Source organism: Gallinula chloropus (assembly GCF_964237585.1).
Source record: "Gallinula chloropus genome assembly, chromosome: 5".
Taxonomy (NCBI): domain Eukaryota; kingdom Metazoa; phylum Chordata; class Aves; order Gruiformes; family Rallidae; genus Gallinula; species Gallinula chloropus.
Window position 1 is genome coordinate 4,331,663 of NC_140090.1, and position 18,196 is coordinate 4,349,858.

The 18,196-nt window shown below is 40.9% G+C and overlaps 1 protein-coding gene across 7 annotated transcripts in view; it reads left to right on the top strand.

Annotated features, from left to right (window-relative positions):
• GTDC1 (glycosyltransferase like domain containing 1) overlaps positions 1–18,196 on the top strand; it is a gene marked incomplete at its 5' end in the record, with an annotated part of 128,366 nt that overhangs the window by 29,178 nt on the left and 80,992 nt on the right. For 5 of the 7 annotated variants that reach the window (XM_084264681.1, XM_084264682.1, XM_084264685.1 and 2 more), the window contains 2 exons: positions 4,075–4,242; positions 7,103–7,276. The exons of 1 other annotated variant lie outside the window; for it this stretch is intronic. In XM_084264681.1, coding sequence (XP_084120807.1) covers positions 4,075–4,242; positions 7,103–7,276 — 342 coding nt within the window. The remainder of the gene's footprint in view (positions 1–4,074; positions 4,243–7,102; positions 7,277–18,196) is intronic. One more of the 7 variants, XM_084264683.1, reaches the window with a different exon arrangement.

Here is an 18,196-nt window from a genome sequence, read left to right on the forward strand (position 1 = left end):
AGGCGGACTATTAAGTGATTCAGATTAAGCACAAGCTTAGTGTTAAGACCAGAGCTTGTGTGGATGGTGGCCCTGTGATTTGGCCAGCCTCCAAGGCAGTGATGCTACTGCATGGGTGATGGTCCTGCTCTCTGTGAGAAGGTCATTAGTAACACAGGGGAAATACTTGGGGGTGTTTTGGAGAGGGGAGCTAGGGTAGTTGTGTTCGAAACGTGACCTTCAATGCAAGTTTTCTGAGGATTCACACAATGTATTTATTGAAGAGTACTGTATATATTGTGTGTTACAGTGTTGATAGGTCTGGATAAGAATACCATAATAGCAGTTGAAATGGGGGGTGGGGGTGGGTTTTGAGATGGTAAGTTAATGATGTAGCTGTTAATTTGAATTTAGCAGACGTTTTAAATATAGGTTTCTCTTACAGAGACAAAAGTTGCAATTTAAAGCTCTTTGGTGGTCTAAAAACAGCTTAATTCTCTAGTAGCATGGTAATAAGTACTAATCCAGCTTATACAGTGATTGTAGTATGTCATGTTTGTGAAAGATTGCCTAACTCTGCTTTCTCTGGGTTTTATGTTAATTTTTTTAAATTAAACATAAAACCTTATAACATCTTTATGCTGAGATAAACTGTTCAATTTAACTTGTGCTCAAGCAGCAGCTGTCAGGAATTATCATGTTTCGAGTGTTCTTGCCATCACCTTGTGTCTCTACCTCCCGGATACACTCCGTGGGATGATAAAGCTCACCTTGTTAGGATTTATTACTTAAATAATAACCCGAGGTAAAATGAAACTTGCTGTCACACAGAATGACAACTGACATATATTTATGTCGCACGTTACATTATAATAAACTTTCCTTTCTTCCCCTTGCAGTAGGTGCTAAGTGGAAACACACGCCAGCATATCCCCCAGTGCCCTGCGTGAGGCCATTAGCCACGTACGTGGCTGCTCTGTGGGCATGTTCATGGGGACTCGGGCTGTCAGGTGTTGTTTAAGCTTATAATGCCAGAGAAATTGGTTATCACTGGTAGTTAGCAGCTTTTGTGCCCTTAAACAAGTATATGAGTGTCTCAGATTTACAGAATTACAAGGCTGGAAAAGACCTTTAAGATCATTGAGTCCAACCGTTTCCTGTCCTATGCTAAACCATATCCCTGAGCACCTCATCTACCGGTTTTTTAAACACACCCAGTGGCAGGGACTCAGCCCCCTCCCTGGGCAGCCTGTTTCGGGCCCTGACAACCCTTCCAGTGAAGAACTTTTCCCTCACATCTGCTCTGACCCTGCCCTGGCGAAGCTTGAGCCCATTGCCCCTTGTCCCATCTCCTGTCCCCTGGCTGAAGAGACCATCGCCCACCTCTCTGCAGCCTCCTGGCAGGTCAGTGAAGGTGGGGAGAAGGTCTCCCCTCAGCCTCCTCTTCTCCAGGCTGAACACCCCTAGCTCCTTGAGCTGCTCCTCAAAGGATTTGCCCTCCAGCCCCTTCCGCAGCCTGGTTGCTCTTCTCTGGACACACTCCAGGACCTCGATGTCCTTATGGTGAAGAGCCCAGAACTGGAAACAGCACTTGAGGTATGGCCTCACCAATGCTGAGTACAGGGGCACAATCCCTATGATTTCAGGCTCTAAATCTGAATTTGGTAGTAATTGCAACAGCTTTCTCTGGACACTGGTTTATTGATAAGCTGGATCTGCTTGTTAATTGAGTCTTCTCACTTCCAATTTACAGTGCAGAAGTTTTGGGTCTAACCTCTTGTAGGCTTTCCAAGCTTTGGGCTTTCCTTAGCCAAGTAAGAAGCCATCCTCCAGCTCTCTCTTATGATGCTATCAAATCCTTTATTTTGTCTAAGCTGGTGCTGCAAACACTATTTTTTGTTCCTTTTCCTGTGGAAATAACTGTCTTTCTGTCCTGTTGCTCTCCTAGTCATTCCTTTGTCTCTCTGAGTGAGTTCAGGTATTTAAGAGCTACAGTTTTGTCCAGGCTTACATCTAGGATGCTCCCCATGGCCCTTTTCTCTCCAGTCATCGTGTTAACCTTGACACCCCCACTGTCTTCTCTTTCCACTCTTGCTACTCTGCCGTGCTCCATGCCGCTTCCCATGTTTTCAATCTCAATGTGCCATCTCTTTTTTTGCCTCTCTCCATTCCAAGACAGCCAAATCACAGAATCACAAGATTGGAAAAGACCTTTAAGATCATCAAGTCCATAGATGCTATCATTGGTTCAGTTTTCATCCAAACTCATTGCAGAAAGAGATTTTCTGAAAGATCAGTAAAGGATAAGCAATAACATGATGCAGAAATAGCCAAAAATTTTGCCAAGCAACCATTTAATCTAATTTTTTATAATATTTAGGGTATGTTTTCTCCTGTTTGTCTGTGCTTTATTGCTAAAATCACAGCCATCTCTGAGCAGGGGTATTGCATTGCCCATAGGAAGTTTTCCTGCCTCTGCTTTGACGCTGGTACCCGGGTCCTTACGAGGCCAGGAGGTTATTACTCTTTATGACAAATAAATGATGACTTACGTAAAAGTATTTTTTCCTCCTGGCCTGGCTCATAATAAACCCGAGCTCGTATCTTAATTGGCATTCTGCTTGACAGTCCCTTTAGAACGATCAAATATTTGATGAACAAGGCAATAACATTCATCTCTTACTTTGGTAAGCCTTTCAGATTAGCATTGACTCGAGTTGATGAAGATGGATACAGGATCTGTTCTCTAGGAAGTGTTTGTTCTGTAGATTATCTAAGAATGGTGTGTGTTAGCATAGGTGATATTATGATATATATATATATATATATGGCTATTTGGGGAAGCTTGTGAGTTTTCAGATTGACAGCCAAGATCAGAAGCTTTTTAATTGCAGTGATGTCATTTTGGCAGTAATCTTGAACACAAAATCCAGAAAGAAATGGGAATAATAGAAAGGGAAAGAAGCAAAACCAGGAAAGTGTTTGGAAGAGTTAAACATTGTGTAAATCAGTTCTGAATCTGAACCATTAAAATGGTGGATAGCAAAAAGAAAATACTATCAGAAACACGCTGAGTTGAAGTAGTTTATTATTATTATCAAAGTTTATTATTTGATGTGCAGTAAATACCTGATCTCAATTTTATTTATTTATGGTTTTAAATCCTTTATGATGAGAAATATCTGTGGCTCTGTAGGTCCAGGATTCAGTTTGCTTGGAAGTGATGCTAGCCAGGGGACAGGAGATGCTCGCACACTTTTGGTGAAACACAGGGAAACCTGCTGCTGGTTACAGTTAGGGTCACGATATTCATATTTCACATTGAAATGCATTCATTTTCTGCTAGCCTGGTAAGTCATAGGAGGCTGAGAAAGCAGCTTGTTAGTGTTGTTTGTGTCTGCTTTGTGTAATTGAAGGATGCTTGCACTGTTGTAGGCGCTGGAATAGCAGGAGTGCTGCGGCAATGCTCGGGTGCAAGCGTGGAAACAACATTTCATTACAGAGGATACCTAATAAAAATGTGAAAACAAACCAGGAAAAAAAGGGGGGGGGGGAGAAGAAAAAAAAAAAAAAAAACAAGAAAAAGAAAACCCAGACCGTACTAGATAAGTGCACTGCATAAATCAAAAGGGTTTATGTCATAACATGAACATGTGCCATTCCTGCTCATATATTGAATTTCAGTAGTTGGTTGCATAAAGAAGTAAAGTGTAATGAAACTGGCAAGCAAAGTATTCCCCAGCCAGCCTTATCTTTGTTCCATTTGTCCTTCAGATACAGCTTTTCTTGCCTTTTTCAATAAAATCCATCCAGCTTTTTTATTTTTTTTTTATTTTTTATTTTTGCATCTCTCTGTAACCGAGCTGGGGAGACCAATGAGATTCGGTGCTTTTCTAGTTGGGTTCTTAGCAGCTGCTTTTTAAGAGATCAAAACTTCCAATGCTGCTACATGGTATTAAGGCTTAGCTATTGATGTGTCCCTATAGGGGTTATGTTTTTCTTTGGGGGGGCTGGGGGGAGGGGGGGGAGAAGGGGAAGGGGTGCCCCCTGCAAGCATGCTCACAGACAGTAAACACTGCTCTCCTTGTTTTGCAGGATCCTCTTTGCAAGCTCGGTGCTTAACCTGGCTGAACTCGCTGCCCTCCGCCCTGACCTTGGCAAATTGAAAAAGATCCTCTACTTCCATGAGAATCAATTGGCATATCCTGTCCAGAAATGCCAGGAAAGGGATTTTCAGTATGGATACAACCAAGTTCTTTCATGGTAGGTGTTTCTCATGCCGCTTCCATCCTTTTTAAGGTATCTTTCTGTCTACAACCGTTCAGAGTCATAAGCTGCAGAGTCCTAGATGATGGTCCTGTTGCAAACTGAGGTACCAGCAGAGACCTGAAGAGAGGTTAATAGAAGTGCTGTGGCAGACACAATCTGCTCTATAAAGCCATCTCAATTTCTTGGGTCCACCTGAGCTAGATCAGGCTACCATGGCGTAGCCATGAGTAGAGAGGGGAGGGCTTTGACCTGTGCCTTGAGCAAGGTGCTTTGTTTCATGGGCGCTTCGCAATCCTGCAGCTAATCAGCTCTTGCTTGGCCGTAGCTTTTACTGCATCCAACTGAAATTATATGGAGGGTTTTAGGGAAATAAACAGAAATTAAAATGTACTGCAGCACTTTTCTTGTGAAGAGAGGGCAGTAAACATACCAGATAAATCCTTGTATTTCTTTCATCTAGTATTCAGAAATTGTACAGCGCTAAAATGTGCAGACGTTTTAAAGGCTGCGGTCCTTTATTGTTGCTAAAAACAAATGTATTTCTCGAATCTGAGTTAATGAAAGAAGTTAATAACAGCAACACTGAAAAGCTTTGTGGTTAGGCACTCCACAAGCCCCAGTGAAAGAGCAAAACTCAGTTGTTTTCAACTGAAATAAACTCTTTTTCCGTGATCTTTCTCACCTGCCTGTTAGTAGAATCATAAGGAATAGGGATGAAGCATTTTAATGTAGAAGTTAAGCTTTTGCATCTTTATAAGAAGAGGTGGTTGATGTTGAAATGTCTCAAATAAGGGCCTGTGTGTCCTCTGGCCATTCAGAGGCTGCTTCTGCCATGGCGTTCACAACGTTTATGAGCAGTAAAGATGAGAAAGAATAGGGAAAGATCTTTCAAAATCAGTAGCAGCCATTTTCAGATTTCCTCACAAAAAGATGTGGGGTTTTGGCACTCAGGCAAGGAGTATTTTCTTGTATAGATTTTTTTCTTTATTTTGCCAGCTATTTTTCACACATCTATTGTTGGCTGATATTTATCCTCAAAATACACATTTTTAAGACAAAAGGATTTTCTTTTGCCTTAAAAAAAGGCTTCTAGAGATGCTCCATTCTTTCACCTTCAGCTTCCAACTGCTTCCCCATGTGATGATGCAGTGTCCATCTTCCCTTTTTGTTGCTGCAGAAAGCCCATTTTTAACAGCAGATATAAGCCATCTGCTCCACACTGTTTGTCACTACCCAGTGGTCACCTGCAAAGGCACACCCCATCTTCTAAACCTGTTAGGAATGGGAAAATGTATCTTCACCCATTTGCACAGAGGTTTTGGAGACAGTTAGAGCAATTTGAATCTTCAGGTTGGTGCTTTGAATCATTAAGACAGAGACTCTTTTTTTTCTCCCTAATGATTCTGTACAGTTAATATAATAAAATAGCATTTTTCAGTGATGCCTGATATTCCATTTAGTGAACGTGATGGGATCTTTAATTTACCAGTATTACACAGAGCCTCTGGGAAGAGGTGGGTCAGAGAAGACCTCGTGCTCAAGAGAAGCACGATGATGGTGTTGGAGCCTTTGATAGGAGCAGCAAAGTAGTGTGCTGGGCTCCAGTGTCACCTCATGTCATCTGTAAATAGGTGCAGAAAAGATGACTGGATCAAAAACCAGGAGACAACTAATTAAAAAACATGGGTGGGGGGAAGGGGGGGGTGGGGTTGGTTCTAGAAAGCATTTTGGCTCCTACAGCCAGTTTGGAAAGGATTATTTTTTCTCTAATTTCATTTTTTTTCTTGCTTTTCTTGCTGACTTCTGCTGCTTTGGTGAAGTGTCAGTTCTCTTTCTTGACCAGAAAGCAGTGAGATGCAGTGAGGATGAATGACAGCCTCTCACCTCAAATATACTTTTCACCAGCCCGGTGACTTATGAACGTGTGTCCTCGATGTATCTTATGACCCAAAGGTCATATATTACAATATATAACATATTGAGAAAACCAACCAGGCATAAAGCATTCCTTACCTCTGTTAACGTTGCGTGCTTGCCAGCATAGTTAAGATTGTGTCAGCACTTCCAGGATAAACTTCCAGATATTTCAGGTTTTGTGACAGCTTCTCATTTTCTCCAGGCCAGCTCTACGTGGAGGAATAATACCTACATTATCATTTAACTGCATCTGAAAGTTATTGATCCAGATGATTGTAGAACACAGTAGTAAAAGACAAAATTTAGCATTAATGTCATTAATATGCCTTTTTCCCCCCATTTTGGGGGGTTTTTTTGGGCACTCTGTGCCATGTGTATGATATGTATATGTTTAGTGGGTATAATTTTAATTTGGATTATGTAAACATAGGTTAAAATAACAGTCTATTTCTCTAGTATCCTGCTACCTGATACAGCTGAAGTTAGGTTAACCAGAGTTAAGTTGTCCTTCAGGGCAAAGGATTATTTCCAAGGAATTTTCCTTTTCTTCCAAGCTTACTTCTACACAAGTCGTATTACAGCAGGCATTACCTCCTCATTATGCTTTTAAGATGTAGTGGCAGTAATACTGTTCTTATGGTGTTATGAATAAAAAGTGACCTGCAGATTGAATGGGATGTGCCCCTTTATATTAATAATGATTTATTGTTTAGTTGGAAAAAAAAGAAGTTAAATGATATTTCAAAGAGTGCACAGACAGAAATTAAGACATTTCTAATTAAGGTGCATCCACTGCTCCTAATTCACAAGAAAAGGCTGATTTTAATTAGCATTGTGCTTGTACCTTTTGTTTGTTTATGAGAATACATACCCTGTTTCCATCATGTTTTAAATAATTCTGTTCCTTTGGCTCACTAATCTTAACCACTTTTTGCAGTTTGGTTGCTGATGTTGTGGTGTTCAACTCTGCTTTTAATATGGAATCGTTCCTTACGTCCATTGGAAAATTTATGAAGCTGATTCCTGACCACAGACCTAAAGATCTGGAAAAAATAATCAGACCGAAGTGCCAAGTTCTTTATTTTCCAGTCAGGTTTCCTGATGTGAGCAGGTCAGTACATTTTCCACGTCATAAATTGCTTCCAACGTGTCAAAACTCTCTATGTATGATGATATTCTAACTAATCAGCTAAAGCATCGTTAATAAAACGGTTTGATACTGTGCAGAATCCCCTAATTGATAGGTGGATTTTGATAATCAGAGGCTACTTGGGCAGTGTCTGATCTGCCAAGCCTGTCCTTAAGTACATGTTGTACAAACTTGCCTCGTTCAGGGTGAGAGATTTCCCACTTGTTCCAGTGATTTCCTACTTGGTTTAGTTTTTAAGGAGTTGCTGGCTCCTCAGCTCTGTATATATTTATTCAGGGGAGGTCAAGGAGGAGAAAGAAATACTAGAGAACAGTAAAAGTGATAAGGCTGTAGTCAAGAATCTGTATTTCCCTCGGTGAGCTGCAGTGGGATTTTATTCCCTCCTCCCTCCCCTACCTCTTCTTTTTATTGCTTCCCAGGTAGGCAAAAAGCATCCCAGTAGCAGGGAGCAGACTTGCAGATGTTGCCTCCTCACTCTTCCTCGGTTACTCTGAAGGACGTTTTTTATTGCTCTCCTTTCAGAGCCTGTCTTGAAATTAGCAGCGGGTTATGTGGCTCAAAGGGAACATTCACTGGATCCTTTTCACTTTTGATTAAACCTGGCACAATTGTTTTTCCTGTTATAAGGGACTCTCCTCCCACTGAACAGGAACTTTTGCTTCAGTGGGACCGGTACTAAATAGAGTATGATTCTGTGATTTGATTATACACTTGAACCTGACATGATGCTGGGTACGTTTCTTTGGCTGAAATAAGGATGTAAAACTCTGCAATGACTCTGTAAGAGTCAAGCTCTTGATCTGACAACAAGTTCTGGCCACTCCTGAAGTCTTTGTCCTTGACCAGCTTGTACTTAGAGTTATTTCAAGGGCTAAATGTACATTTGTGGTAGTTTGAGGTAGAAAGATTTTTAATGCAGGAGTTGAGGTCGTGTGCTTTGTGGATGCTGCAAGGTTTGCATTTCAGGAAGCTGGAAAAACTTCTCTATTCTAAAGCAAATCATTTCAAGATAAGTGTCTGAAGTCTTTAAACCTGTGGTTTTGGCAAGTGGGTTAAAATCCTGTGTTCCTCGGGGACTTGGATGCCTGGATGGCAATGGGGATCAGTACCTATTTATCTTCGAGGATCTACTATCGCTTCTTAGAGACCATGTTTTTCAAGAGGGAGGGAATGCTGTGGATGCTCAGCATATTTGATATCAAGCCATTTTTAAAAGGGTCTCGTGGTTTTTGGCATGCCTTAGGAAGTCATGCAGCCCCAGCCTAGTCTGGGAGATGAAGTTGTGATTTCCCCGCCACGTGTATTAAATCAGATCTTCTGGATTTGTTGGTCCTGGCAGATGGGGTCAATTGAGACCTGACAAGTCAGTCAGAAGTCATCCACACAGTGATGACTTGTCCAAAGCAGAAGGTGATTAGGTGGGTAAAGTCAGCAGTCTGCTACCCAAAGTGGTCAAGTGGGAAGATCTCAGGTCTTACAGCACGCGTTTCCTAATGTTCACCTCTTAGATTGCATCTCTTCTCACAAAGCAGGACACCTTTCATGTCTTCGTTGTGGTTGTTGCACTTGAGATGGTTTCAGAAAGCTTTTGTGCAGCAGCAGTGGACAAAATTAAGGCCTTTGCAAACAACTGTGTGACAGTACAACTTCCTCAGCAGAGTAATTAGAAATGCAGCTTGCTACCAGCTCTAATACAGGTTTTATTTAACACCTAAGTCTAGGTGTAAGTTCTGAGGTTTGGGTTTTTCTGACAAAGCATGAGAACAATCTGCTTCTGCATAACTCTCAAGTTCTTTGGGGTTTTGACCTTTAGCTGCATCCAGCATTTACTATTTCTTTACAAGACGGTGTATTAAGTAATGTTGAATGCACCTGTGGCAATTGAATGCTGTTATTTAATTTTGACTGCATTACTGTAGCGACTGACTGGAGATTGAGGAGAAAAAGGTTAAGAAAAATTGTGGCCAAGCTCAAATGTATAAAGCAAGCTCTTAGCCCAGAGTGTTTTTCAAGTTATTTTCAAATGGTAATTTGCTTTATCCAAACCAAACTCATAGAGTGTAAGTAAGTGATTATTTGCATGACTGACAATCATTTCAGTGCCTGCAGTCTTTTTAAAATGCATAATTTTGCTGAGATGTTGGGAAAATATTTAAGAATTCTGAAGGCAAAATAACTGGGATGACTTGTTTTTTTTCCTCTCTTGACCTCTTGTTTTGCGTGTGAACATCTCAGGGTGTGTTTGTGTCTGAAACAGTCTTGGACTGGGGAGAGACTTGGCCTAAGAAATCATCCTCATGCATGCAATGGTGAACCCTTGAAGATGATTTTAGGTTTATATTGCAGTTGTTAGGACAAAAGAAAAATCTATCTGACCCTGGATTGAAACTGATGTAATGAAGAAGGAGTGTGTTGTGTGACTCAATCCTGGGATGTAGCTACCTTTTGATGGGATTACTGTAGGTGATGGGCACACAAATTAGTGGAAGCAGTAGAGTAAATGACTGCTTAACAGTGAAAGTATAAAGATGAAGGATACCCTAGGAAATGCTCGTGAATACTGTTAGAGGTACCAGTATGTATATGTGTAATGTGTATTTAAATATTTCAGATGGGCCTCTCATCCCTGCTTTTCTACTTCTGAGAGGAAGTTACCCATACTTTTTTTAATAAAAATTCTTCTTTTTCATAACTATTTGTCACAAAGGCACATGTTGGTGTTCCCAGAGCAAACAACCAGCCTGTGGTCCTTGTCTGACAATGAGAAGAGATGAAAGGATTTGAGGATTTAGCAGAATAAGAAATTTACTGGCCTAATCCTCCTGTTTTCTGCTTCTGACGATGACTGGCTTCTGTATTGTGTCCCGTGGTGCCACGGCTACTCCTTATGTACTCATCCTCTGACATTTCTGACCTGAAATTCTCCTCTTTATACATCCTGATGAAACACATTGCGTGGAAGTAACGCATCTGAGTGCATCTAAGCTTGGAGACATGTAAAACCAAGTTAAAGCTGTCACTTCACGGTGCATGGGATTGCAGGGGATGCAGACCAGCAGCTGATCTTACGTGCCATACGTGCTATGTATCAGGCTGTATTTTTACAACACAGTGAGTTAAATACATTGTAATTCACCTTTCCATTGTCATCAGCTAAATTTCAATTTATTTTTTTATTGTAAATAAAACCCTACATGTTATTTTTTCCCATATATTCAATAGAGGCTATTCAGATATAATCTCTTCTCATTTTTGCACTGGAAAACTATGGTCTGGGGAGAAAATCCCCTTTCTACTGATGCTCTCTCTGATACATTCCAGTATGCCTCTGGAAGGCCTTGAGGATATTTTGTAGGAATTCTTCTGGCCCATCGTACGGTGTGTGGCGGTCGGCAGAGGAGGGTCAGAGGGGTTACTCCTTGGAAGTCATTTCCATTGTAATATGGATGTTGGTTGTTACTGGTATTCCTCTGACTATATTATTATTGCAGTGTGGTAGGAAAAGGATGATGGTTTTGTAAGCACGAGTGAAGTAACATTCCCAAGAGCTCAAAATGCACATGGGGCTGAGGTGGAGTCAGGTAAAAGAAACACGAGAGGGCAGGGATTGAAATGGAAAATAAACCCAGCTTCTTTTAAGCAGAACTTAGTGACTTGTACTGTGTTTGTTACGTGTTTCAAAGTAGAACTAAAGATTTTAGATTGTTGCTTCTTCATTTGCTTTTGTAACTTGGTACCATTAACAGGACATCTCTGAGCATTTAATTTTAGGGGTTTTTTAGGTGCTGTTTTTTAGAGTACTTTAGGACTGGTCAAGGGAGTTCCTGCCTAAAGCAGCAGTTTTTGAAGGGCACTGAGAGTATCTCTTGTACAGAGATGTGACTGTCAAACGTGGAGGAGTGTTTGGGGAAGTAAAAAACCAAATTGCATCAGTTAGACCAGGCTTGAGGGGCTGAACTTCAGACCTCTGTTTAGATAACGAAGAGGCTCCCCCTCCCTCCCTCTGCGATCCTAATGCTGTGGAATAGCTTTGCTGTGCTGGCAAAACACCAGTGTCAACAACCAGGGAGAGACCTGAATCCACAAGAGCCCAAAGCTATAGGTGGGCACCGGGGACATGTTGCTGTGCAGAGCCGTGCTCTGCAGCGGGACCCAAGTGAGCTCCAGTGAGCTGCCTCGCACGAGGGGAGCAGTATACCTTACAAGAGCAGTTTTTTGCTCGTTAGCCTCCCAGTGAAATAATATACATTAGCATAGCACTCCACCTAAGCTAATGACAATGATTCTGGTACTGAGGCTGGTGACTGCCTTTGGTGGTGGCTCAGGCATCTCCGTGGCATGCCAGGCGCTCCCTGGTAGACATTGCCTCCCTGCCACCATGGTTTATGGGTAGTTAGCATAATTAGAAAATGCCAATAGACTTCTCCTACCTTGGGGCTTGCTGCTGAAGAACTGGGGGATGGAAATTACTCCCCTGAATGTCTTTCCTCCTCGTGTGCAGCAAGCAGGTTTTGAGGGTTGGTGTTGGCATGCTAAGACAAGAAGCGTACGAGAAGCGATGCTCTCAAGATCTGGGACACAGCGCCTATTTGGGAGGAAAGTGCAATACCGATTTAAAAGGGTTATAAAATTGAGCCTTTCAGTTCTGGAGCCTTTGGCAGTGGGTCGGTTCCCTTTTGCATCTTTGGGATAAGTGCTAAGTGCACGTATAGCTGCACCTACAGCGAGGGGTTGGAGGTTCAATGAAGGGTCCCTCGCGTGTTCATATTCAGTGGTACTTTCTTACATGGTGCTTTCTCCTTCATCGTGTGCTGCTGGGGAGGTGGCAGGGGGGATGATGCAGGAGTTTGCCATCTCCCTCTGGCTTGTACAGGAGTAGCTGTTGCCCCAGCCAGGTCTTTGAGACAGAACATGCTTGATTTATCCCCAAAAGTTCCCCAAAACTTCTCAGCAGCAGAAGACTGAGCATGCCCTCAAAGAGGAGGATGACGAGTCTGCTGGGATATATTCATTTTGCAAAACTTTCTAAAAAGTAATTTCTTTTTATCTATTCAGGGACAAAAATAGTTTTACTGTCTCTCTTTTATCTGCCGTATAGGTATTCCACTAAACACTATCATAATAACCATTTAGTCTCTCAATAGCTCACAAGGATACTTAAGCAGAATTCTCTGCTCAACCTAGTTTTTTATGATGTTGGGTACTGCTCATGTTGCATACAACACATTCCCATAAAACTTGCATTTTGTATTTACAGAGAAATTTCTCTGGAGAGTTAAGGTCTTGTAAAACATTCTTGTTCTACAGCATGAACGAATTATTATACTCTGGGGCATTAAAAGTGAAGTGTACTGAAGAAAAGAATTTTTTCATTAAAATGCAGTTTATATTGATAAAACAGATTACTAGCATTTGATGAAATGTGAAACTTGGATCTACCCGTATCGCTAAATCGCCAGTAGGTTTATTTTGGCAAGAAGAATAGTATGTAATGTATATCAGGACCAATCATTATACAGTACCTGTTAGTTTTGTATTAGATTAAATTGTCTTTCACTAAAGTACTTGGGAGAGAAAAAAAAAAAAAAGCAACCAACTATATCTGTATCTTGAAGTAGCAGAATGTGGTAACCAAGAATATTAGAAAATAAAAGCTGTCGTGTTATCAGTTTTGGCACAGTCATTTATCAATCAGTATTTTAAACATTGACAAGTGGTAATTTAATAGGGAATGACCCTGTTGGCAGGAAGTTCTAATGACAGATGATGCAAACTCATTTATCACTATGGGGCTGTGCTGGCTTCTTACCTTTCTCAGTATCACAGCTCATATTTTCCAAGTCTGGGATGTGAGAAGCCACAAAGGGCAAAACCTGTGGCACTGAGCCTATAACCACTCCCATCTAATCTGATTAACCCCTTAGTTGCAAATTTCTCTGCATCATAGCTGGTGAGACTTAAGATTTCTCCTACTGATTTAAATACTGTTTGATTTTTAAGTAGATTTGCTGTGACACTTGTAAGTACTTTGCTGTTATCATTTTTATTTAGGAATGTTCAAGTTGTGACACTTTGAATACAAAGTTGAGACGTGCCTGTACTTGGCTTTCAAAAACAAGTCACAATCTAATAATTAATAGCACGTTTCATTAGCAGGCATTACAAATATCATATGCAGTGCCCTATACAATGGGCAGCTATTGTTATTATTATCATTACTACTGGAGAAAGAAATTGATGCATTCAGAGGTTTAATTGATTCCTGCATATTCATGTGGGAAGTCAGGGGTAGAGTCACGACTGGACTGGATTATTTTGCACTTCCATGCATAGTAATTTCTCTGCAACTCAGAAAGAGAAAGGCTACCTTGCTGTAGTAAGCATGGGCATTTCAGGTTAGGGGGATGTCATGGGAGAGGAGATGGAAATGACACCTTAATCAGCAACTGGTACGGATCACGGTTCTAGCTCCTCTGGGATTAGTCTACCTGTAATGTAGTCATTCATCTGGACTTAGAACAAAACCAATAATTTGTTTTTACTTTAATTTCCACAATAGCAAAAGTTTTCCTCACCCTGATGCTGTTTTATGTTACCTTTTTCCAAGCACAGTGAGTGCAAGCCCTGCTTTGGCCTTTGTCTGCCTTTCTACCTCAGTTCCCCATCTGTTCTGTCTCTCTTCCTTTCGCAACAGAGTCTTTCTCAACACTGGGATCAGGTTAAGTATCATCCCTGAACAGGATGATTCAGGCACAAAATACTTTCAGAGTTTGCATCAAACTGTTGTGATAAAAATTGAAGAAGTTGAAATGTAATTGTTTAAAGTTATCACAGCAGGTTTAAAGTAAAGCTTTGTTCTTTTTTTTTCCTGTTTTCTCCCCCCTGCCCCTTCTATTCAAAACAGAAGATGGCCATTGATCAATGGTAGGGCTCTACAAAGTCCTAAACACCCTCATTTTCACTGCCATCATTGGGATCTGAGGGCGCCTGCACGAGCACGATGATAACAGGGGTGGAAAGAGGTGGCTCACAAAAGTAAATGCTGGGTGTCGAGTGATGTGTCTGTGTCCAATTCCATCCGTGCCCATATGAAGGTACAGACCCAAATCCTTTGCATGTGTGAAAGATGGTTTTTATAGACAAGGCTGTCCCTGCTGAATTTTGCATTTCAAACTGCTGCCCTTCAACGTTTGAACAATTCCATATTTTTTTATTATGAAATTCATGAATATTACATAGAAGTAGAGGTGGATTTTTTTGTTTTCTTTTCTTTTTCTTTAAAGTGATTTCGTGCTTACAGAATTGTAGCAGAGAGGGAAGTGGTCGTGTCGGGTGTGTTATTTCTTATGTTGCTACATGAGGCAGTGACAGAACCTTGTTGCCTCAATATTCTGGGCATTTGCTGTTGTACTGTAATGGAAGAAAAAGGAGGTGATGTGCTAAAAATTGCCGAAAAGATAAGGACTAGGGAGGGATGTCAGAGTTTTTAGAGATTCTTCACTGAGAGTACATGATGTTTCCAGAAATCCTTTTTAGGAGAATGAAGGAATTTCTGTTGCTGGTCATGGGGGGAATGGTGATGCCTATGGAAAAAGCCTGGCTTCATCTTGAACATGGTGTTAGTTTAGGGGAGGGTTTAAACAAAAAAGGCCAAAAACCCAAAATCTAAAAAATCCCAGGACCTTTTTTAAAGCTTGATAGGGTGACAGCTAGCCCTGCAATTTGTTATTAAGTGTGGAAGTAAAACTTTAAGTGGGTTTGAATCTGCTTTGAGCACTGTGGTGTGCTAGATTGCAGACAAACCGATCTGAGTTACTCAGAGGTTCTGTTAGATGACAGCGTCAGTGGAGAAGATACTGGGATGTTCTGTAGGAATTTCAGAGAATAAAGAATATAAGAACAAAATTACAGGATGGAATACATAAAATCACAGTCTTAAGTTTGAAGAGGAGACTTGAAACAGCTCTCCACTCCTTTGGAGATGACCTTTGTGTAATGTGTAAGAACAAGTTAATACAGATGTTTTATTTATCGGTAACCAAATGTGAGGAAGTTAAATGATTTTTAATTTTGCCAAATCACAGATAATTTCTTTGTTGTGCAGGGAGTATTTTCATCTGTTTAGGTTTTTTTCTTTCCTTCTTTTTTTTTTTTTTTTTTTTGCATTTGCAACTAGGAATATTTAATATTTAATATTTTGGACATTCCCCCTGCTCAGTTGTGACTCCCAGCTGAAATAATCCTTCTCTTCTTCCTTTAAATAATTCAAATAGCATACATTTAAAAATATGAGAATCTCAACATAAACGTACCAGAAGTGCTTTTAAGGTGGGAGGCTGTTCAGCTTTACTATTGAAAAGATGCCTGTCTAAATAGTAATGAGGGTTCATCAGAGTTTTGGGTTTACAAGCTCCATGTAGTAAGGATGCTATGGGAGATCCAAGTCCAGTAATGCTTTCCTGGCTTCTTTTCCTCAAGTATGTGTGAGAAAGGATTTTGGTGTTGTATTGTCTGTTTTAGTGATGGGGCATTTTGTGTTGAGAAATGGGTATTTGTGGCAAAAGGGGTTTGGATTATAGTATAACAAGATACCACTGTGTTCAATCTGTTTTCCACACAATGTTACAGGCACTAACAATAGCCAGGAAGAATGAATCCAACATTAAATTGAATCAACCAACCTGTGAATAATTTTAAAGTGGATTCCTCATAAAACAGTGGCAGTTTCCTATGACTCCTAGGTAGTGCTTAGGTCAGGCTTGCAGAAAACCAAGGACTTTATCGACCTTTTTTGGCCCATCTTATGTGTTTCCTGTCCCTCTGTAATCTGGGGACTCATCAGCAGACCATGTTGCCTCTCCTTAATGCCCAACTAGCTGTGGGATTGATGGTGTGTAATGTCTCACCATCATGCCAGAGCCTTCATCTTTCCACTTGTCCTCCCTTGTCAGCTCCTCTCGTCTAGAAACCACAGGTGTCTTAGTGCTGGTTCTGCACCAGTTGAAGAGACACTGATTTAATTTCTCCAGGATGGATTTGATTTTAAGTGAGGGTTTTTTCCCCCTCCTCTCTGCTGGAATACTCTTTGATGGGGTTAGGTGTCTTCATTTCCACAACTTTGCCTCTCAAAAAATGCAAAACCCCAAAACTATTTATGACCATGTTCTCCTTTCAACACTCCTCAGCATTTTTCATCTCCAGCTGATGTTTCTGATGGGTGTTAAATAGAGAACTCTGCCACTTTTTGGGTGCTAAATGGTGGACTGCATTATATGACTACACAGGTAAATACAGAAGGCAAACAACATGCAGATATGTAGACTGCTTGCTGCTGGAGATGCACCAAACACCAGTATAGCTGCACCATGCCAGGTAAAAATAAAAAAGCTTCTGTCCTTCTCATAAGCAGCAGAAAAGGTAATTTTTAGAGATACTGATTGGCATGTCTGTGTAAAGCACTGAAGAATTGTATGTTGTTCTGGTCACCCATGTTCAAAAAAGATTAATTTAGACTGTGAAACAGGTATGGAGAATTGCTGCTGGGATGATTAGGGGAAGCTGTATTATGAGAGCAGATTAAAAGAGTATGGTTCACTTGTCCTAGCAAAATAAAGGTTGAGAAGGGGATATATGTTAATCTTTATAAATACAGTCAGAGGATAAATGCCATGAAAGAGGAGGAATTATTTAAGTTCCAGGATAATCCTTACAACATCCACTAGGTATAAATTGGTCATTATTAAATGGCTCAGGCTGGAAATAAAAAAAAAAAGCTTGTGTAGGGTGTTGTTTGTTTTTGTTTTTTCTTTTCCTGAGAGGCAATTAGTATTGAAATGACTGTTATAATGCTATTGAAATTTCAGAGGAATTTGATAAATCCATAGACTGGTTGGTTAAACAGTACAAGAGTAGTGCCAGGCAGGTGCAGACGTTTGCTCTGATCACAGAATCAGAGGGGTTGGAAGGGACCTCAAGAGATCATCGTGTCCAACCCCCCTGCCAAAGCAGGGTCGCACAGGTCAGCGTCCAGATGGGGCTGGAATATCTCCAGAGAAGGAGACTCCACACCCACCCTGGGCAGCCTGTCCTGGGGCTCCCTCACCCCCACTGTGAAAAAGTTCTTCCACTTCTTGGTATCCCCAAAATGAAGATGAAAAGAGACTATGAAATGATCACATCCTGACTTCAATCTCGAGGCCATAGCTTTGAGATCTGAGCTGGTCTGTGAAGGAGATGATGTATTCCCAGCGGAAACCTTCTGAGCATCCCTCAGAAGACAACTCAAACTGAAGTGGTGCTAAAGGTTAACAAGTGCAGTGCCTGGGGAAAGCATTAGGTGAGATGTGCTTCAGCAAGAACCTTCTTCAGGCAAAATCTTTCGATATCATGGCTTTGTAAGCTTTATAATCCTCAGCTTTGCCTCAGTTTCCTGTGCTCACTGAAGCATTTGGGTGAAATTCTTCTGTTGAGCTCATTGGAGTCACAGTGAGTTTATTATGACTTTCTCACTTTGGTGGGTCTGTGTGGCTCTTTCACATTCATCCTTGGGTAGAGTAGTTTAAGGCTAAAATTGCCTCAGTCAGCGCTAGAAGCAAATGAATTACAGAAAGAGGAAATTTTAATGTAGTAATTCCTTTCAGTGACTGCAATTTTATCTGTCCTTCATCAAACTTTATCACAGGTCTTTTGGTTTCAGAGTTCACTTGCGTTATTTACCATCCGATTTTGAATTACTGATCTTGAATGCTGTGACTATATATGGAAAAAAGAGGATTTGACCTTTTTTGGGTACGTAAACTGCCTTTCTTTTGTTGCAAATGAAAGGAGGGGATTATCTGTCAGCCTTGAGAAAAGGAGACTGAGAAGGGATCTTATTAATGT